This window comes from Capricornis sumatraensis, chromosome 8, assembly GCF_032405125.1.
Source record: "Capricornis sumatraensis isolate serow.1 chromosome 8, serow.2, whole genome shotgun sequence".
In the NCBI taxonomy this organism is placed as follows: Eukaryota; Metazoa; Chordata; class Mammalia; order Artiodactyla; family Bovidae; genus Capricornis; species Capricornis sumatraensis.
In genome coordinates, this window is record NC_091076.1 from 49,351,751 (window position 1) to 49,374,268 (window position 22,518).

Consider the following 22,518-nt stretch of genomic DNA (forward strand, 5'->3'; position numbering starts at 1 on the left):
GGGTAAAGAGATATAATGGTGAAAACACTTCACCTTTTTTTCCATTCAGCCAGGGCTGCAACCCTAACTTAAGGAATATATTTTGTTGGAGTATATAACAAAGTTGGATGTTTTGACTTCACATCTTCTGGTATAAATTCTTTGTTGCTGAGCTATAATATGTAATAGCAGGTTTCTCAAAGCAATTGTGGCAATGTCTTTAAGCTGCCGAACTGTATTCAGAGGAGCTATACAGTAAAAGTTTACAAGATTAACAGCTCAATGGGGTAAAAGCTCTTGAGTGTCAAGGGATAAAAAAAGGAAGGAGCCCTGGCTGTAATCACTGAGATAACAGTAGTGGAGTGATATTTGAAAAGGATTCATTTTCCAGAGCAAGCCATGAGTATCTTCAAATTAAAGGAATATAATTTGAAGTGGTTAACTCAAGGACCTGCATGCCTTAGTATGATGTGAATTGGAAACTTTTGAGTTCTAATGGTAAAGTTCTATCAAAAGATGAATTAAGATGACAAAGACATTTTTACATTTTAATAGATAGTTTATAGAAGCAGTACTTTTCTGGCTCTGGACATTGTAAGCTCGTCTCAACAAATAATTATGCATAAGAACTTTAGCTAAAACGGTTACTTCTGTTATAAGAGGATTTGATTAAATTCTGTTTCTAATTGCAAGAAAATCTTGAGCAGCAGTTACATTCATCTATGCCCGCCTCAGGTAATTCAGCAGCCCAGGGCAGCTATCTTAAACTTACGCACTACATACAAAGACATCACATAAAGTCTAGGAGTTGGTTGACAAAAAGTGGTGTACATGCTATCTTTTTGTCCTCTTGTTGAATTCAGAATCCTTCAATCTCAACCTTATTACAGAGGCTGAGCTCCAGAAGTGTTTAGCCTCCAAGGTTTAAATATGTATAAGTAGATTATATTACTTATATTACTGTGACTATAGATATATATATATCTAGTCTAGAATTATATTCATTTTATCAAAACTCCATTGGAATAAAACAGATTGGATAGCCTGTGGAGTCCTTATAATGACACCATTAGACTAAGACATGTTTTTTTTTAAGGTAAATAGCTGTTTTCTCCTGCTTCCTTTCTTCTTTTTGTTTACCATGCCTTTTCCTCCCCACTCCCCTGAAACACATATTTTTGGTGGGAACTTAATGTATACGTCACGATAGGTAGGTGAGATATTATTATATACTCAGTAATTTCTGTTGAATAAACATGTTAACTGTTTTGATTTTCCTCTTTTTAATATCCCATTAGGGTCTCTGTTTCCCCATCATGGTACATTTGAAGTAATAAAGAATACAGATATTGATCTAGACAAGAAGATACCTGAAGATTACTGTCCCCTTGATGTCCAGATTCCTAGTGATTTAGAAGGGTCTGCATATATCAGGGTATTTGTCTAAGTATTTTTCAAGTAATTTCTTATTAATAGCCTAGAAGCTACTTAGCTAACATATTTTTGTTATTATTTTCACATAGGTTTCAATTCAAAAACAGGCTCCAGACATAGGTGACCTTGGCACAGTTAACCTCTTCAAACGACCTTTGCCTAAATCCAAACCAGGTATAGTTCTGTTCTCTAACTTCTGGTCTTGTCTGCCCTGACTAAAAGTAAATATAGTTAGGAAAAATAGGTACTTTAAATAAGAGCAATTGGAAATATGACTTTATAATTTGTTAATCAATTATTTTTTATAATAATTTTTATTATAATTTGTTAATCAATTATGACCAATGCTATCTAAGCATATTCAAAAGCAGAGATATTACTTGGCCGACTGAGGTCCGTCTAGTCAAGGCTATGGTTTTTCCAGTAGTCATGTATGGATGTGAGAGTTGGACTGTGAAGAAGGCTGAGCGCTGAAGAATTGATGCTTTTGAACTGTGGTGTTGGAGAAGACTCTTGAGAGTCCCATGGACTGCAACGAGATCCAGCCAGTCCATTCTGAAGATCAACCCTGAGATTTCTTTGGAAGGAATGGTGCTAAAGCTGAAACTCTAGTACTTTGGCCACCTCATGCGAAGAGTTGACTCATTGGAAAAGACTTTGATGCTTGGAGGGATTGGGGGCAGGAGGAGAAGGGGACGACCGAGGATGAGATGGCTGGATGGCATCACTGACTCAATGGACATGAATCTGAGTGAACTCCGGGAGTTGGTGATGGACAGGGAGGCCTGGCGTGCTGCGATTCATGGGGTCGCAAAGAGTCGGACACGACTGAGCGACTGAACTGAACTGAATCAGTTATTAGTGAATAGCTGTGCAGTCCTTTTGTTTTTTGGCCACACCATGCACCTTGTGGAATTTTAGTTCTTTGACCAGGAATTGAACACAGGCCCTCAGCAGTGAGGGTGCAGAATCCTCAGGACAGGATCACGAAGGAATTCCTGTGTAGTCATTTTTGAAAGGTTGAACTTATTTACCAGTTCTCTCTGTGTAGAAGAAGTAAAAAATTCTATATTTTGGAAGGGGTATGCTGTAATACATAGTTTTCTGAATTTTTGTTGTATGTTGATCATCATTTAAGCTAGTTAATGCCTAAGATAGGTAATTAAGGGACTTCCCTGGTGGTTCAGTATTTGGGAACACAGATTGGATCCCTGGTCAGGGAACTAGGATCCCACATGCCATAGGGTAGCTAGGCCCAAGAGCTGCAGTGAAGACCTAGTGTAACACAAATCTTAAAAAAGTAATAACAAATAGGTAATTACTATATATGCATGTTCCCTGTCTTTCAGGTTCCCCACATTGGCAGACAAAATTAGAAGCAGCACAAAATGTTCTCTTATGTAAAGAAATTTTTGCACAGCTCTCCCGGGAAGCTGTTCAAATTAAATCACAGATCCCTCACATTGTGGTGAAAAATCAGATTATCTCTCAGCCCTTCCCAAGTAAGTGCAGCCTACCCTTTTGAGTGATAATTAAAACTTTGTGATTTGGGGGCCAGGACAAAGAGGGTAGCAGTTTGGGTGTGTTGAAGGAATGGTAACAGCAGAGAAGTAGTGTACAGCCTCTAATAACAGCCGTAACAGCCAGCGAAGTGTGCAGCCCAGTCTGCACTGCTGACTGTTCTGTGTCCTCAGTGGTGTCACTCCTGGCTTTAAACAATACCTGTTAAAGTTTGCCCTAGCAAACCTGTTATTAGGTAACGGTTGCTTTGAGGTGTCTATGCCAACACTATTTGTAGAAGATTTCCTAAGGTCCTCTTATTATCTAGATGATATGTCAATTAGAAAATGCTTAATTTAAAAAAATTTTTTAATTTTTTATTGAGGTATAGTTGATGTATAAGTTTCAGGTATACAACAGTGATTTACAATCTTTAAAAGTTGTATTCCATTTATAGTTATAAAATAAAGATCCTTGTAACTTATTTTATACATAGTTTTTACTTCTAAAAGTTTTTAAAATAACATTTATTTCTTAAAAGTTAAGATGTACATAATAGGAAACCAAAAAAAATACAAGAAGCAAAAAACTCATTCATAATCACAAGTAGTTTTACCATTTGATGTGTCCTTCAAGGTCTTTTGTGTATTCTTAATCCTCTGCCCCTATGTTGCCCCTCCCTGCTTCCCTCTTCCCACTAGTAACCAGTAGTTTGTTCTCTGTGTCTGTGTGTCTGTTTCTTTTTTGTTATATTCACTAATTTGTTTTATTTTTTAGAATCCATTTGTAAGTGATACCATGCAGCATTTGTCTTTCTCTAATTTCATTTAGCATAATACTCTCTAAGTCTATTCATATTGTTGCATATGACAAAATGTCATTTTTTATGACTAAGTACTTTATTATATTTATATATACTGCATCTTTTTTATCCACTCATCTGTTGCTTCCATACCTTGGCAATTGTGTATACTTCTGTGAACATTGGGGTCAAGTATCTTTTTCAGTTACTGTTTCTATTTATAAAATGCTTAATTATCCATAATATCCTAAATGTGTGGAAATTGGATTTAAAATATTTTTCAGAAGCAGTTAGATTTAACAAGAGATCAATTTTTAATTAGCTCCACTTGTTTTTTTACATAAATTCTGAGTATCTTAGATTTTGTTAAGAGAATGGGTTTCTGGAGTGAAAAATTTCATCCTGATTCTCATGGGAACAGGGAAGGTCTTCGAGTCAGTAATACCAGTTATTAACTCTGTTTTATTTTTTAATTTAAAATCTAGAAGTAACAAATTACAGTTTCTGTTCACCTGTCTTTAGCCATAGCTGAAGGTCAGCAGCCACATTGTAAGTCAATAGAAATTGAATACATGGTAGTTTATCATATTCGTGGGTAGTCATTTTGGTTTAAAAATGTTAATCACAAAAGCCTCCTCTTTGAGTTCAGAATGTATTTTTTGAAAATGGGCTGTGGTAATACTTAATGAAAATGGTTTGTGCTTTTCCATATTATAAGTTATTTATGTCTGTCCTACTTATTTTTATAAATAGGCTTGCAGTTATCTATTTCTTTGTGCCATTCTTCAAATGATAAGAAATCCCCAAAATCTGCTACCGAGAAGCAAAGTCCAGAGGACCATCTTTATGTTCTAGAGCATAATTTGCATCTACTGATTAGAGAGGTAATGGAGTAAATGTTTTCTTTGCATTGTGGTAAGTGTACGTACAGCAGTGAAAGTACACAACCTTCTCACTGCTGAGTCCTCATTATTCATAAAGCAATGACATTCACTAGTAGTGCTGTGAAAGATCTTGTTATGGGCTCAGGGAACACAGAGAATATGAATATAGTCTCTGTGGCCAAGTATAGCTTCTATTCTACTGCAAGTTTTATAGAGAGGTGTAAGAAACGCATGCTAAAGGTTGATTCTGATTGGGTAATCGGAAAATGTCTTGCCAGTGCCTGTGAACAGGATTACTTGAATTATTTCAGGATACATTCTACTTACAGGTCATTTAGAACTGTCTTGAGAATCTTTTAATAGGAATATATATTCCAGCTGCCCATGTCTCACCCCCAGATCTGGTCTGTGATGGTGCAAGGATCAGTGTTTTTTAATATTCCTAAGGGGTTCTGTTGTACTCAGGTTTTAGAATCTCTAATCCAGGATATAGTAGAATAACTATCTACTGATTGCATGTGTTCTGTCAGTGGGACTTACTGAAGAATATTTATTTTTGTTTTTTATAAAAGTTTTAACATAAAAACCAACGACAGCTGGAGAGAGACCCTTTCCTTTACCAACACATTTAGCCTAGTAGATGTTAGGAGAAGGCAATGGCACCCCACTCCAGTACTCTTGCCTGGAAAATCCAATGGATGGAGGAGCCTGGTAGGCTGCAGTCCATGGGGTCACTAAGAGTCAGAAACGACTGAGCAACTTCACTTTCACTTTTAACTTTCATGCATTGGAGAAGGAAATGGCAACCCACTCCAGCGTTCTTGCCTGGAGAATCCCAGGGACAGGGGAGCCTGGTGAGCTGCCGTCTATGGGGTTGTACAGAGTCGGACACGACTGAAGCGACTTGGCAGCAGTAGATGTTAACATGTTAGCTGTGTGCCTAGACTACCTTTATATGTGCTTCCAATCCATTACTTTCATGTTTCCAAACTGTGAGCCATGATTTGATCGAACATTGTGTAGTCAATATGTGGGTACTGGCTGTTGAAAATGGCTGTTCTTGTTACAGTTTCATAAACAGACATTGAGTTCCATTATGATGCCACATCCAGCAAGTGCACCTTTCGGCCACAAGAGAATGAGACTTTCTGGTCCTCAAGCTTTTGATAAAAATGAAATTAATTCAATACAGTCAAGTGAAGGGCTTCTGGAAAAAATAATTAAACAAGCAAAGCATATATTTCTGAGGAGTAGGTAAGGACAAAGTTACTATCTTTCTTTGAAACTGCAGTCCTTTTTTCTTTCTGTTACCTTATGTACATTATTTTTGGCATACTTTAGTCTTTTTCCCAGGGAGAGGGAGGTGACTGCAGTATAAGAGTTTATGATTGTAGATGGCCCTGTCAAGTTTGGGGAAGCCTTAGATCTATTGCCCATGTAACTTTTTTGTTTCCAACACTTGGCATTAAAGTTTTGAAAGACAGCTGAGTAGGAAAGTGCCTTGGAACACCAAACTTTCTACGATAACCCATCCATGAGCTACTTTTCCTGAACTGGTTGAAACCTTTTTTGAAGCTTTCCATATATTTTTCGGTTGTCCCGCATTTTTAGGATTTTGGAAGGCACTCTCCTATATGTTGACTTATTTAATACTTAGCTGTGGGTCGGGTCGTGTTAGCACATTTTTCACTGATGGTAAAACTGGGATTCAGAGAAGTTGTTCCACTTGCTCAAGGTTATACAACTAAAAGATTAGCAAAGTCAGTCTTCAGGCCTAACTTCAAAGCTCATTTTTGTTCTTTTTTAAAAAATTTATTTATTTTAGTTGGAGGCTAATTACTTTACAACATTGTAGTGGTTTTGCCATACATTGACATGAATCTGCCATGGGTGTACATGTGTCCCCCATCCTGAACCCCCCTCCCACCTTCCTCCCCATCCTAACCCTCAGGGTTGTCCCAGTGCACTGGCTTTGAGTGCCCTGTTTCATGCATCTCAATTGGACTGGTGATCTATCTCACATACGGTAATATACATGTTTCAGTGCCATTGTATCAAATCATCCCACTCTCGCCTTCTGCCACAGAGTCCAAAAGACTATTTTATACATCTGCGTCTCTTTTGCTGTCTTGCATATAGCGTCATTACCATCTTTCTAAATTACATATATATGCGTTAATGTACTGTTTTGGTCTTTTTCTTTCTGACTTACTTCACTCCGTATAGTAAGCTCCAACTTCATCCACATCATTAGAACTGATTCAGATACATTCTTTTTAAGAGCTGACTAATATTCCATTCTGTATGCGTACCACAACTTTCTTAACCATTCGTCTGCTGATGGACATCTAGGTTGCTTCCATGTCCTGGCTGCGATTGTAAACAGTGCTGCGATGAACATTGAGGTACACGTCTCTTTCAATTCTGGTTTCCTTGCTGTGTATGCCCAGCAGTGGAATTGTTGGGTCATATGGCAGTTCTGTTTCCCGTTTTTTAAGGAATCTCCACACTGTTCTCCATAGTGGCTGTACTAGTTTGCATTCCCACCAACAGTGTAAGAGGGTTCCCTTTTCTCCACACCCTCTCCAGCATTTATTGCTTGTACACTTTTGGATAGCAGCCATTCTGACTGCTGTGAAATGATACCTCATTGTGGTTTTGATTTGCATTTCTTTGATAATGAGTGATGTTGAATATCTTTTCATGTGTTTGTTAGCCATCTGTAGGTTGTCTTTGGAGAAATGTCTGTTTATTTCTTTGGCCCAATTTTTGATTGGGTTATTCATTTTTCTAGTGTTGAGCTGCATGAGCTGCTTGCATATTTTTGAGATTAATTCTCTGTCAGTTGCTTCGTTTGCTATTATTTTCTCCCATTCTGAAGGCTGTCTTTTCACCTTGCTTAGTTACCTTCGTTGTGCAAAAGCTTTTAAGTCTAATTAGGTCCCATTTGTTTTTGCTTTTATTCCCATTACTCTGGGAGGTGGGTCATAAAGGATCCTGCTGTGATTTATGTCAGAGAATGTTTTGCCTATGTTCTCCTCTAGGAGTTTTATAGTTTACATTTAGATCTTTAATCCATTTTGAGTTTATTTTTGTGTATTGTGTTAGAAAGTGTTCTAGTTTCATTCTTTTACAAGTGGCTGACAAGTTTTCCCAGCACCACTTGTTAAAGAGATTGTCTTTTCTCCATTGTATATTCTTGCCTTCTTTGTCAAAGATAAGGTGTCCATAGGTGCGTGGATTTATCTCTGGGCTTTCTATTTTGTTCCATTGATCTATATTTCTGTCTTTGTGCCAGTACCATACTATCTTGATGACTGTGGCTTTGTAGTAGAGTCTGAAGTCAGGCAGGTTGATTCCTCCAGTTCCTCCAGTTGATTATTCGAGGTTTTTTGTATTACCATACAGATGTTGAAATTATTTGTTCTAGTTCTGTGAAAGATACTGTTAGTAGTTTGATAGGGATTGCATTGAATCTGTAGATTGCTTTGGGTAGTATACTCATTTACATTGATTCTTCCAATCCATGAACTTAGTATATTTCTCCATCTATTTGTGTCATCTTTGATTTTCTTTTATCAGTGTTTTATAGTTTTCTGTATATAGGTCTTTTGTTTCTTTAGGTAGATTTAGTCCTAAGTATTTTATTCTTTTTGTTGCAATGGTGAATGGAATTGTTTCCTTAATTTCTCTTTCTGTTTTCTCATTGTTAGTGTATAGTAATGCAGGGGATTTCTGTGTATTAACTTTATATCCTACTACTTGACTATATTCATTGATTAACTCTAGTAATTTTCTGGTAGAGTCTTTAGGGTTTTCTATGTAGAGAATCATGTCACCTGCAAACTGTGAGTTTTACTTCTTATTTTCCAATCTTGATTCCTTTTATTTCTTTTTTTTCTCTGATTGCTGTGGCTAAAACTTCCAAAACCATGTTGAATAGTAGTGGTGAGTGGGCACCCTTGTCTTGTTCCTGACTTTAGGGAAAATGCTTTCAGTTTTTCACCATTGAGGATAATGTTTGCTGTGGGTTTATCATATATGACTTTTATTATGTTGAAGTATGTCCTTTTATGCCTGCTTTTGGAGGGTTTTTATCATAAATGGATGTTGAATTTTGTCAAAAGCTTTCTCTGCACCTATTGAGATAATCATATAGTTTTCATCTTTCAATTTGTTAATCTGGTGTATCATGTTGATTGATTTGCGGATATTGAAGAATCTTTGCTTCCCTGGGATAAAGCCCACTTGATCATGATGTATGATCTTTTTAATATGTTGTTGGATTCTGTTTGCTAGATTTTTGTTGAGGATTTTTGCATCTATGTTCATCAGTGATATTGGCCTGTAGTTTTCTGTTTTTGTGGCATCTTTGCCTGGCTTTGGTATTAGGGTGATGGTGGCCTCATAGAATGAGTTTGGCAGTTTACCTTCCTCTGCAATTTTCTGGAAGAGTTTGAGTAGGATAGGTGTTAGCTCTTCTCTAAATATTTGGTAGAATTCAGCTGTGAAGCCAGCTGGTCCTGGGCTTTTGTTTGTTGGAATATTTTTGATTACAGTTTCAATTTCCGTGCTTGTGATAGATCTGTTAAGATTTTCTATTTCTTCCTGGTTCAGTTTTGGAAGGTTATACTTTTCTAAGAATTAGTCCATTTCTTCCAGGTTGTCCATTTTATTGTCATATAGTTGCTGATAGTAGTCTCTTATGATCCTTTGCATTTCTGTGTTGTCTGTTGTGATTTCTCCATTTTCATTTCAAGTTTTGTTGATTTGATTCTTGTTGCTTTTTTGCTTGATGAGTCTGGCTAATAGTTTGTCTATTTTATCTTCTCAAAAAACTAGCTTTTAGTTTTGATTTTTGCTATAGTCTCCTTTATTTCTTTTTGTTTTATTTCTGCCCTAATTTTTATGATTTCTTTCCTTCTACTAACCCTGGGGTTCTTCATTTCTTGTTTTTCAAGTTGCTTTAGGTGTAAAGTTAGGTTATTTATTTGATTTTTCTCTTATTTCTTGAGGTAAGCTTGTGTTGCTATGAACCTCCCCAGAACACTGCTTTTACTGAATCCCATAAGTTTTGGTTTGTCGTGTTTTCATTTGTTTGTATCCATATTTTGATTTCTTCTGTGATTGTTGTTTATTCAGCAGCATGTTGTTCAGCCTCCATATGTTGAGATTTTCAATAGTTTATCTTCTGTAATTGACATCTAATCTTACTGCATTGTCTAATCTTACCGCATTATGGTCAGAAAATATGCTTGGAATGATTTCAGTTTTTTTGAATTTACCAAGGCTAGATTTATGGCCAGGATGTGATCTAACCTGGAGAATGTTCCGTTTGCCCTTGAGAAAAAGGTGAAATTCATTGTTTTGAGGTGAAATGTCCTATAGATATCAATTATGTCTAACTGTATCCATTGTATCATTTAAAGTTTGTAATTCCTTGCTAATTTTCTGTTTGGTTGATCTATCCATAGATGTGAGTGGGGTATTAAAGTCTCCCACTATTATTGTTAATTTCTCCTTTCATACTTGTTAGCATTTGCCTTATCTATTCTGGTGCTCCCATGTTGGGTGCATATATATTTATAATTGTTTTATCTTCTTCTTAGATTGATCCTTTGATCACTGTGTACTGTCCTTCTTTGTCTCTTTTCACGGCCTTTATTTCAAAGTCTATTTTATCTGATATGAGTATTGCTACTCCTGCTTTCTTTTGGTCTCCATTTGCGTGGAATATCTTTTTCCAGTCCTTCATTTTCAGTTTGTACGTGTCCCTTGGTTTGAGGTGGGTCTCTTGTAGACAGCATATATGAGGGTCTTGTTTTATATCCATTCAGCCAGTCTTTGTCTTTTGGTTGGGACATTCAACCCATTTACATTTAAGGTAATTATTGAAAAGTATGATCCTGTTGTCATTTACTTTGTTGTTTTGGGTTTGAGTTTATACACCTTTTCTGTGTGTATGGAAGGTTTCCTGTCTAGAGAAGATCCTTTAGCATTTGTTGAAGAGCTGGTTTGGTGGTGCTGAATTCTCTCAGCTTTTGCTTATCTGTAAAGCTTTTGATTTCTCCTTCATATTTGAATGAGATCCTTGCTGGGTATAGTAATCTGAGTTGTAGGTTTTCTGTTTCATCACGTTGAATATGTCCTGCTATTCCCTTCTGGCCTGAAGCATTTCTATTGAAAGAAGAGTTGTTATCCTTATGGGGATCTCCTTGTGTATTGTTGCTTTTATCTTACTGCTTTTAATATTTGTTCTTTGTGTTTGATCTTCGTTAGTATGGTTAATATTTGTCTTGCAGTGTTGGGCCTTGGGTTTATCCTGTTTGGGACTCTCTGGGTTTCTTGGACTTGGGTGGCTATTTCCTGCCCCATTTTAGGTAATTTTTCAACTATTATCTCCTCAAGTATTTTATCATGGCCTTTCTTTTTGTCTTCTTGTTTTGGGACTCCTATGATTTGAATGTTGGGGTATTTAACATTGTCCCAGAGGTCTCTGAGGTTGTCTTCATTTCTTTTCTCTTTTCCTCTCTGCTTCATTTATTTCCACTATTCTATCTTCCATCTTACTTATACTATCTTATGCCTCAGTTATTCTACTGTTTGTTACCTCCAGATTGCTTTTGATCTCAGTTATTGTGTTATTCATTATTGGTTGACTCTTTTTTATTTCTTCTAGGTCCTTGTTAAACATTTCCTGCATCTTCTCAATCCTTGTCTCTAGTCTATCTGTAACTCCATTTTGTTTTCAAGATTTTGGATCATTTTCACTATCATTATTCTGACTTCTTTTTCAGGTAGACTCCCTATCTCCTCCTTTTTTGTTTGGTTTGGTATGGATTTATCATGTTCCTTTACCTGCTGAATATTTCTCTGCCTTTTCATTTTGTTTAGATTGCTGTGTTTGGGGTACCCTTTCTGTAGGCTGGAAGTTTGTGGTTTCTCTTTATTGTGGAGGTTCCTCCCTGTGGGTGGGGTTGGATGAGTGGCTTGCCAAGGTTTCCTGGTTAGGTAAGCTTGTGTCTGTGTTCTGTTGGGTGGAGCTGGATCTCTTCTCTCTGAAGTGCAATGAAGGGTCCAGTAGTGTGTTTTGGGGCATCAGTGGGTTTGGCATGGTTTTGGGCAGCCTGTCTTTTAATGCTCAGGATTGTGTTCCTGCTTTGCTGGAGAATTAGTGTGGTGTGTCTTGCTCTGGTATTTGTTGGTTCTTGGGTGGAGCTTGGTTTCTGTGTCTGTATGGATGCTTTTGGATGAGCTCTTGTCTATTAGTGTTCCCTGGGATCAGGAGTTCTCAGGATTTGGATTTAAGCCTCCTGCCTCTGGCTTTCAGTCTTATTCTTACAGTAGCCTCAAGACTTATCCATCCATACAGCGCAGATGATAAAACATCTCAGTTAATGGTGAAGAAATTCACACTGAGGGACACCCAGAGAGGTTCACAGAGTTACATGGAGAAGAGAAGAGGGAAGAGCAAGATAGAGGTGACCAGGAAGAGAAGAGGGGGAATCAAAAGGGGCGAGAGCAATCTAGCCAGTAATCAATTCCCTATGTGCTCTCCACAGTGTGGAACACTCAGAGAGGTTCACGGAGTTACATGGAGAAGAGATGGGGGAGGGAGGAGATAGAGGTGACCAGGAGGAGAAAAGGGAGCGTCAAAAGGGGAGAGAGTAATTAAGCCAGTAATCATATCCGTAACTGAAAATGGATACTGGAGATTAGATTCTTAAAGGTAAAAATTGATAACAAATACCAGAAAGCCAAGATTAAAAATCTAGAGTAGAGAATAGAGTCTCAAAAATACAATATTAAAAATACAAAACAAAGTCAATCACAAAAATTATAAAAAATATTTGTATGAAATTTGCTTTAAAAATAGGGTCTTTTTTTTTTGCAAGGTAATAGTAGGTTATAAAAATGAAAATTAAAGGAGCAATAAAGAACTTTAAAAAAAATTGTAAAGGGATAATAGTAAAAATATATCTAGGAATTTCTCTGGAGCTGTTGTGGGCAGTGTGGGGTCAGTTTGGTTTCAGATAGTTCCTTGTTTCATACTGTACTTCTCAAGGTCTATAGGCCCCCTCCAATTCTTAGTTAACTATAGGGTTTTAATCTGTTGCACCTGTGACTTCCAGAGCAGTTCCCTCTTCTTCATTTCATTTGGCTTCCTCTGTTTGCAAGTCTCTTCAGTGCCTAATTTCTGCCCTGAAACAAGGGGGTGAAGGTGGTCCATTATTTAGGCTGACTTGTTCAGTTGTGCTGTGGGGAGGGAGGAACACTGCAAGCAAATACCACTGGCGTATGTGGGGAGTACTCACAGTGTGTGGACCACAGTGAGTTTGCCCTGACTCATGGCATTTGCTTTATGGGTCTACACTGCTCAGGCTCCAGGGTCCTCTGCAGGGCACTGTCCAAAATGGGCCCTGCGTTTTGTGCACTTTCCACATCTAAGCTGCTCAGGTTCTCAGGTACTTCACGAGGGCACAGACTTGGTTGGGCCTGCATTTTGTGCCCTTCCCAGGTCCGAGCAGCTCTGGCAACCAGGTGCTTGGTGAGCACACTCCCCCAGGTGGATCATGTGTCTTAATCACCTCCCCGGTCCTGGACACTTGGTTTCCTGGGTGTGCTGTGTATATCCTCTGGTGAGCTAATCTCAGGCTGCAACCCTTCTGGCAGGTGTCAGCCATCCAGGACACCAGGAGGACATGGTTAGCAACTAGGAGCCTGCTCACAATTTGGTCAAGGATGCCAGGCCCTGGGGCTGAGATTGCCCCTTGGCTTCTGGCTCTGACTGTCGCCTACCTGCCCCTTTGCCTCTGGCGGAGGGAGGAGCTGGTCTGCAGCCGGCCAGCTCTCCTTTGGTGATCCCTCAGTTCTTTGTTCTGTGAGCGGGCCAGGCTGCACCTTAGGTTAGAGCCCGTGCCTCCCTGTCCAGTCCCTGCTCCTGGTGGCGGAGGCGAGTGTCTGGGAGGCTTCTCCGCTGGGAGTTGCAGTTAGGTGTGTATTCTATGGGTTTTTTTTTTTTTTTTCTTGCGGTTGTGTTGCCCTCTGACATTCCAAAACTCCCCACATACCCGCTGGTGAGAAGGTTTCCTGCTGTTTGGAAACTTCTCCTCCTTCACGACTCCCCCCACAAGACAGGTCTCTGTCCCTAACTCTTTTGTCTCTTTGTCTTTTATATTTTGTCCTGCCTCCTTTTGAAGTGAATGGGCTGCCTTTCTGGGTGCCTGGTGTCTTCTGCCAGCATTCAGAAATTGTTTTGTGGAAGTTGCTTAGCATTCAGATGATCCTTTGATGAATTTATGGGGGAGAAAGTGGTTTCCCCATCCTATTCCTCGACCATCTTGGGACCACCCTCTCATTTTCTTTCTTCTATACATCATTTACTAAAGAACTTGGTGTGATAGGACCTAAACAAAGTCTTTTCCAAATGCCACAGGGTACTCTTCTGTTTCATTATTGGCACTTAGTAAAGAGGTCTGTTTACTTCTTTCAGTGATTTTGCCTTGATTGTACTCAACAGGTGAGGGCACACTGTTTTTGTGGATGACATTTTACTTTGAATTTTATTTTTCCTGTTAATACAGTCATAGCTTTATTTGTCATGGTTTTATATTAGTCTTTGGTCTCAGGATGGAAACTTTCAGTGAAATGAATTAGGAAGACATGTTGAGACAACAGCATGATACATTGAAAGGAGTACGGAATTCAGGATGAAAGATACACTTCAGCCAGAGTTCAGCCACTTGCTGAGTAATTTGGGGCAAGTTAAGGCAATGGCAACCCACTCCAGTACTCTTGCTTGGGAAATCCCATGGATGGAGGAGTCTGGTAGGCTACAGTCCATGGGGTCATGAAGAGTCAGAGATGACTGAGCAACTTCACTTTCACTTTTCACTTTCATGCATTGGAGAAGGAAATGGCAACCCACTCCAATATGCTTGCCTGGAGAATCCCAGGGACGGGAGCCTGGTGGGCTGCCGTCTATGGGGTTTCACAGAGTTGGACACGACTGACGTGACTTAATTAGCAGCAGCACTTAATATCTAATCCTCTCTCAATTGGGGTTAAAGGGCTCTGGTCAAATTGAATAGTGGATACACAGGTTCCTTATAAACAGTAGGGTTAGGGTTAGATGACTGTTACTTTCCATCTGTACATTTCAAGTATAAAAGCTATTAATTAATTTGACTATGTTGTTAATGTTGCAAATTTCTGATTAACCATTAAGTTAAATATTCCCTGAAATAAATGAGGGGCATGGGAAAAGTTATCTTTAAAACCATTTTGTTTCAGAATTGGTCTTCCCTGGTGGCTCAGGCAGTAAAGAATCTGCCTGCCTGCAATGCAGGAGACCTGGGTTAGATTCCTGGTCGGGAAAATCCCCTGGAGAAGGGAATGGCTACCTACTCCAGTATTCTTGCCTGGAGAATTCCATGGACAGAGGAGCCTGGCGGGCTACAGTCCATGCAACCATGGGGTCTCAGAGAGTCAGACGTGAGTGAGCAGCTAATGAGTTTCAGAATAGTAGTTGTAATCCTGGAAGCAGCAAAACTTTAAAAAATGTTCCCTTTTCTCCCCTTAGGTATAGAAATAATGTTCTAAATGTATCGACCCATCTGTGTAATTCCATACAGTTAACATTCATATATTTTTACATACATCTGACCATTGAACAACACAGGATTTAGGGGTACTGACCCTCTGTATTGAAAATCCAGGTATAAGTTATGCTCGGCCACCAAACAGGCAGTTCCTCCATTTCCCAGATTTTCCATTCCTGGATTCAAGCAACCATGAATTATGCAGTGTTACAGTAATTATTTTGTGAAAAAGATTCTCTTGTAAGTGTACAGATGCAGTTCAGACCCGTTGTTCATGGGTCAACAGTATATGTGTCAGGGCATTTTTTTTTTTTTTAAGTAAATATGGTATCATAAAATTTTATACCCTCCCTTCAAGGATATTTTAATAGCTATGTGATAGCCCATTGTGTGAATATTCCATGATTTCTTTTACTAATTCTCAATTGCTATGTATCTTTTTCTAATTTGTTGATATATGTTAATACTGAGATGAAAACTCTCACAAATTTTTCTGCTGTAAAAATTTTTGGAGCACTGCCAGGGAAACAAATCACAGAAGAAAGGAAAGTTAAAAGTGGACTGAAAGAAATTAGTACTAGAGCAGAAGCAGGATACCAGAACATATAAAAATTGATATAAAAATCCCTTGTCCTCAGTAGCTATTCTCATTTCTTCCATTTCCTCATGCCTTTTCCTTCTCTAGCCGATACAGTGCTAATATCAGATTTTAGACACTGAGGATCTCAGTAGTTTGGTTGATTTACGTAATTTATGCTTTGTTTATAGGCAGTGGCTGTTCACTAGTGTGTATAAAATGTAAAGGAAAGATTATTGACTCTGGAGTTAGACTTCCAGGTTTTGTGCCCCAAACAGCTTCAAACTTTGGGCAAGTCACTAAACATTGCTAAACTGCTTTTGTTCCTTCTGAAAAATGGAGGTAATAATAGTAGTGTCTACTTTTGTTGTTTGTAAGGTTAAAGTCATGAAAGCACTTATTACAGTATTTGGTACATAATAATCACTTGATAAATCTTATTTCTCACTATACTTATCTTTCTTGGGATATAGGTTTTAATTGTGCAGTAAATCTCTCTAGCTTTTCTTGAAAATACTAATTCCATGACAGTAATAGTTCTCAAGTGTAGGTATGTCCCAAGTTATTTGTTACCAGGGATCAAATACTGATATTTATGAATAATTTATATTCTTTTTAGAGATTAGATTAGTACCCTAGAAGTATGCCTTTCACTTGTGTTCTGGTAAGATTTTCTGAGTGGCAGAAAACAAATGGAATTAAAAGGAAATCAGTGTGGCCTGAGAATGTGTTGTGATGTGAAGTTGACAACCAGTACATCAGAGCTACATCTGACTTTTCTTTCAAATCTTTGCTTTTCAAATAGTGGTATTTTCAGAAAGTCACCATCTGTTTTCAAATAGCCATAAAACTGATAAGCAGTTTATCACATTATTTTATATGGTGACTATAAAAACTTGAACTTCTTTTCTTTAAAAGGACTGCTGCAACCATCGACAGCTTAGCAAGTCGCATTGAAGATCCTCAGATACAGGCTCATTGGTCAAATATTAATGATGTTTATGAATCTAGTGTGAAAGTCTTAATCACATCCCAAGGCTATGAACAGATATGCAAGTAAGTATTGAAAAGAAGTTGTTTAATACATTAAGTTGCTTTTTATGTATTGATGTTTGAAGAATGATTACATCAAGATTTTGGGTTTTATTTGATAGGGAAGCATAACATTCCAGTACATTATTTGAGCTGTAGAGTGTTTTTAAAAGTAAGAGATAAGGACTTCCATGGCCATCCAGTGGTTAAGACTCCATGGTTCCTCTGCATGGGTCATGGGTTCTGTCCTTGGTTAGAGAACTAAGATCCCACATGCCACATGGTGAGGTCAAAATATACAGGGAAATAGAAAATGACAGGTAAGAATGTCGAAAATAGTCTCTAATCGTCTCTAGTCACAGAGACTATTTACATAGTCTCTATGTAAATGCCGCATATTTGAGCTATGGTCAGGAGTGAACCCCAGCACTGAGTGGAAAGCTTCCATGCTTCCTCAGACTCTGATCCACTTCAGTTCTTGCCTGGAGGCCATGGCCAGTCTCAGGTATTTGAAGTGAAGGGGGTCGTTTATATTAGAGCCCATAGTTTCCGTAATGTTTAGCCTAAAACAACCTCTGTGTCTATTCCAGTTCAAGATTGTGCCCTTAATGACTTCTGTCCCCAGCATTCCTGGAGGAGCTGTCTGCTTGATTTACGTTCATAAATCACAGGTTAATACACAGATAGTAGACTGGTTGTTTTCAGTAGTGGGATGTTGGTGAAGGTGGTCAAAAGGTACAAACTTACAGCACTAAGGAGAGGAAAAGAAAAAATTGATCAACTTGGAATTGTTTGCATCTACAACTAAGATGAAACAACTGTGGGATTATGGGCATTGAGTCCAGCATACACCTTTTAAACTTCTGTGAAGAGAAGTCAGTGTCAGGACAGGAGAGAAAGTGGAAGGAAGTACAGAATGTCCTTACCTACCTTCTGTAGCTGGTAGGGTCATCTTACACTTTTTAAAATTGAAAGTAGTTCTCTTTCTTAGAACCAACCCCAACTTCCTGTCGTTGAACATTTTAGTTGGATGCCAGAACAATGATTTGTACTTGTGCAACCGTGTCTATAGGATAAAGTCCTCCAAGTGTAATTGCTGTGTAAAAAGATGAGGACATTTAAGATTTTCATTATTGTTACCGATTTGGTTTTCTTTCTTCTTCCTTTTTAAAAATTCTTTCTTTCTTTGGCTGTGTTGGGTCTTAGTTGTGGCACTTGGGGCCTTTGTGCGGCATGTAGGACCCTTCTGTGGTGGTGCTGGTGGTGTGCAAGGTTCTCTCCAGTTGTGGTGCGTGGGGTCAGTTGCCCCACAGCATGTGGGATTTTAGTTCCCTGACCAAGGATTGAACCCCAGTTCCCTACATTGGAGGAAGGATTCTTAACCACTGGACCACCAGGGAAGTCCTCTGATTTGCTTTTCAGAGTAATTGCCACATGTATGCGCCCACCAATAGTGATACAACTTTCTTTTTCCTTATACCTTTGTTTAAAAAAGAAGATTCAGAAATGTGGTTAGATTTATAAGTCTTTTTCTTCTTTAAGCCTTGTGAATTTTGCTTTTTTTCCCTTCAAAAGAAATGTACAAACTTTAATTCATCAAAATTACAGTTTTATATAGTTACCAAAATGTTTTTTATTCTTAAATATTTGCTGTAAAAGCAAAGTTAGGAAAAAAGAGGTACTATCAGATGTGGAAAGCTATAATGCTGTTTTTTTTTGCATTTGTTCACCTGGATTATTTGAGGAGTTTTGTGTTTCTTGTACATATCATACGCTAAAAATTTCTGAACTGACTTGGAAGAGATTTGTGACCTGTATATATATATTCGTTGGCTATTTTATGAGTTTGTTTGACCTAAGCTGAGTTAGTAGAGCATACGTATTTTGACTTGTTAGCTGATTATTTCAGAAGAGAGTGAAAAGTTAACCGTTTTTCCTTTCTGTATGAGAATTTGACCTTTGGCTAACTCTCACTCTAATTACCTAGTCACTTGATAAGGAAAGATGTCATGTGTGTTACTAGGCAACACTGCTTATGGCAAAAATGATCCCCAGTTGGTAAAATGGTTCTGGACTGGGAGAAATTACAATCCCTTGGTGGGGGCAGCTTTGGATGTCCCAGGGTGGGGTGAGTGTTATCAGTGGGCCGAGTCTCCTGCGGGGACCCTGGAACCCGGGTCTGTGAAGCTGTTGCAAGAGCGCATGGCTCCTGTGAGGACCCAGGTTTTTGGGTCAGGGCAGGCCTCACACGCTCTCAGTGCACATCTCTTCTTATTTAACACAGGTGTGTGGCTGCTGTGTTGACAGCCTCAGGGCCCTCAGGAGAAGAGGAGCAGGGGCTGTTGGCAGGGTGACAAGCTGTGCTTCCTGCCCCGCATCCTTCTGAGTAGACTGGTGGTCCGTGACCTATGGTGTCAGTAGTTTAATGGGAGTCTGATAGTTTTCACTGAACCTGAGGAAACTCTTCCCCCCATGGGTCTTGGTGTAGATTATCAGAACTGTTGTATTGTTTTTCTTTGCTCTAAAGGTTCTTGACATTTGTATAAGGTAATTTTGGACATTTCTGATTTAGTGTATCTTGTCTATAAAGGTCCATTCAGCTGCAGTTGAATATTGGAGTTGAGCAGATCCGGGTCGTGCACAGAGATGGGAGGGTGATCACACTGTCTCATGAGGGCCAGGAGCTTCAGGACTTCCTTCTGTCCCAGGTAACACAGCTCCTGAGCCCCTTCCACTCTACCCGTTGAAAGAACAATGCCGATAAGAAGTAACATTATTTTTTAAAAGCCGTTTCTTCCTGCCAACTAATTTCTAGTGCAGAGCTTCCCGGGTAGCTCAGTTGTAAAGAACTCGTCTGCCAGTGCAGGAGACACAAAAAGATGCAGGTTTGATCCTGGATCAGGAAGATCTGCTGGAGCAGGGCATGGCAACTCTTCTTGCCTGGAGGGTCCCCATGGACAGAAGAGCTTAGAGCGCAACAGTCCAGGGGGTCACAGAGAGTCTGAAACAACTGAGTGACTAAACAATGATTTCTAGTGCACATTTTGCCACCTTTTGGCTAATTGAAAATGTTGATAAACTGTCCTAGGTTTGTTTCAGCTGTTAGTTTGTATTTAAGATGCGTGACCAGTTCTGAGACTACCAAACTTTTAAAATTTCTCCTGTTAGCTGAGATTTACAACACCTCCAGGACCACGTGAAAGTGAAGTATTAATCCAAGAAAACCAGAGAAAGGACGATCAAATACAAAACTATAGTATCCATTCTCCATTATGATGAATGGAACACTTTATGCATAAGCCCTAGGACAGCATTCCTCATAGTAAGGGACAGTATGGAAAGCGTTGAGTTCTAGTACCAGCTATACCACAGACTTGCTTTGTGACACTGGGCAAGTTTTTTGACCTTTTTTCCTTTCATCTATAAAGTAAGAACAATATTTTTCCTACCTTCTTCATGGAGTTGTGATGATCCATTGAAATACTGACTTATGGGATAAACGGTCGGTTTTTGAAATGCTGATATATCTTTCACATGAAACACATATTTATATTTTGCAGAAATTTTTACAAAAATACTGACCCTCTTCATCCTAGAAGCAGTAATCTGTTATACTGATTGGCCTCTATGGTGCCTTTATTTAAAGGGCATTTGTGATGTATGGCAGCTCTTGGTTGATTGTACCTAAAATAGCTTTGGTTAGCTTAAGAACACGTGCAGAAGTGTAATAAAAGCCTTTTAAAGAACTTCCAGAATTGCTAAGAAGTCTAGAGAATAAGGCTTGCGAATGGCTCAGGATCAAAGGAAGCTGGATGTGAGAGCCACGGTCAGGCGGGGCCCCTGCTGCTGTATCCCAGCACCACCACCCTCCTTGTCGGTGGCAGGTGCACTCTTTATTGCCCTGTGCATCAGTCAGGTCTCTCAGGGTGGTTTCAGGGTGGTCTCTTTACTAAGGATCAATACAAAAGCTGTTAGTGTGACAGCCTCCCAGAACAAACTAGGTTGGAGAGTGGACTTGACGGGGCCAGTGGAAGATACTCAGCTACTCTGCTGTTTGAATGTTCCTCCAGACCCAGTGATCCAGGTGGGAGGCTCCAGCTGGCCAAGTTCAGCCTGTGGGCTGTGTTCCCACTGCCAGTGTACAGGAAAGCAAGTATCAGGCTATTTTAGCTTCTGCAGTGGAAGGTGGGATCTTGTTCCCTTGCCCCCAACAGAGGAGAATTCCTGAAACATAAGATAGCATTCCTTTGCTAGGCAGTGAAAACTCCAATGAAAGTTCACTTTACAGCCATGATGTCAAGTTACTGCCAAGTAAATACCTGTTCTGATTGTCAGTGAAGTTTCCTTTTTCATTTACAGATGTCACAGCATCAGGTGCACGCAGTTCAGCAGCTAGCCAAGGTTATGGGCTGGCAGGTCCTGAGCTTCAGTAATCACGTGGGACTGGGGCCTGTAGAGAGCATTGGCAATGCCTCTGCCATAACCGTGGCCTCCCCAAACGGTGACTATGCTATCTCAGGTACTTTCTACTTCTCTGAATGTAAAGAGACCTTTGGGAGTTTGGCCTTTTCATTTAGCTTTAGTAGTTACCATACATAAGAGTAACTTACCTCTATAGTAGGTGAGTTCCTTTATTAATTACGTTGAGTGTTTATCTCATCATAGCTATTATTCAGAGCAACAGGTTATTTTAAAGTAGTTATAAAATATGTTTTTCTTGGCAACACATTTTCCTAGGAGATTATCTGAAAAATGCCATCAGCATTATTACTCCTGCCTTAATGAGGACTCACTTTCACTGCTGTGGACCCAGGTTCAGTCCCTGGTCATCTAAGATCCCACATGCTGCATGATGGGGCCAAAAATTTTTTTTTAAGTTTATAAATATACTGCTGCAAATGTGCAAGAAGAATAGTATCTGATCCTAAAGATGGTCAAGGGATAGAACAGAGAGGTGTTTTGTGAAGCACCTGCCATGAATGGGGCACTTGGATAGGCATGTATACATTTTGTCTTGTTGAAAATTATATATTGTTTCAGTGTGATCTTCTTTAATACTTGCTCTAAATATTTGAAAGAGTAGGTAGTTAGACATTCTTCCCCACAGGATCACAGCTTGTGAATCTGTAGGCTTAATCATTGCAAGACCATTATTGATAAGAATTTCTAAATACCTTTCTTCTTGCCTGAGTTATAAAACCTCATTAAAACCTGAAGTTCATATTCAGAATAATCTTTCATCCATCCTTTCCAGTTCTGATTTTGAACATTTGACTTTCATCACATTGTGGGTGTATATTAACTAAGTTGTTAAATGATTAGGTTATCAAGTATTTTAGGGAAAAAAATGATGTTCTGAAAATATATAGAACATGTGATTTTCCTAAACTAGCACTCATCTTTGCCACATTTTTATATTACAAACATTAATTCATAAATATTTTTACCAGCCTAGTATCTATAAGGGGCTTTCCAGGTGGCACAGTGGTAAAGACTCTGCTTGCCAGTGCAGGAGATGCAGGAGACTTGAGTTTGATCCCTGGGTTGGGAAGATCTCCTGGAGCAGGAAATGGCAACCTACTCCAGTATTCTTGTCTGGAAAACTATACATGGATAGAGGAGCCTGGCTGGCTACAGTCCATGGGGTTGCAAAGAGTCAGACACTACTGAGCACATGCACAAATACACACAGTATCTATAAATTAGTAA

General features: G+C 39.0%; 1 protein-coding gene across 1 annotated transcript in view; it reads left to right on the forward strand.

Moving 5' to 3' along the window:
- The window catches only part of MED17 (mediator complex subunit 17), a 28,633-nt gene that overhangs the window by 5,462 nt on the left and 653 nt on the right, over positions 1-22,518 (forward strand). The window contains exons 4-11 of the mRNA XM_068977859.1: positions 1,278-1,414; positions 1,503-1,587; positions 2,763-2,915; positions 4,469-4,599; positions 5,669-5,853; positions 16,696-16,833; positions 19,400-19,517; positions 21,169-21,328. Coding sequence (XP_068833960.1) covers positions 1,278-1,414; positions 1,503-1,587; positions 2,763-2,915; positions 4,469-4,599; positions 5,669-5,853; positions 16,696-16,833; positions 19,400-19,517; positions 21,169-21,328 — 1,107 coding nt within the window. The remainder of the gene's footprint in view (positions 1-1,277; positions 1,415-1,502; positions 1,588-2,762; positions 2,916-4,468; positions 4,600-5,668; positions 5,854-16,695; positions 16,834-19,399; positions 19,518-21,168; positions 21,329-22,518) is intronic.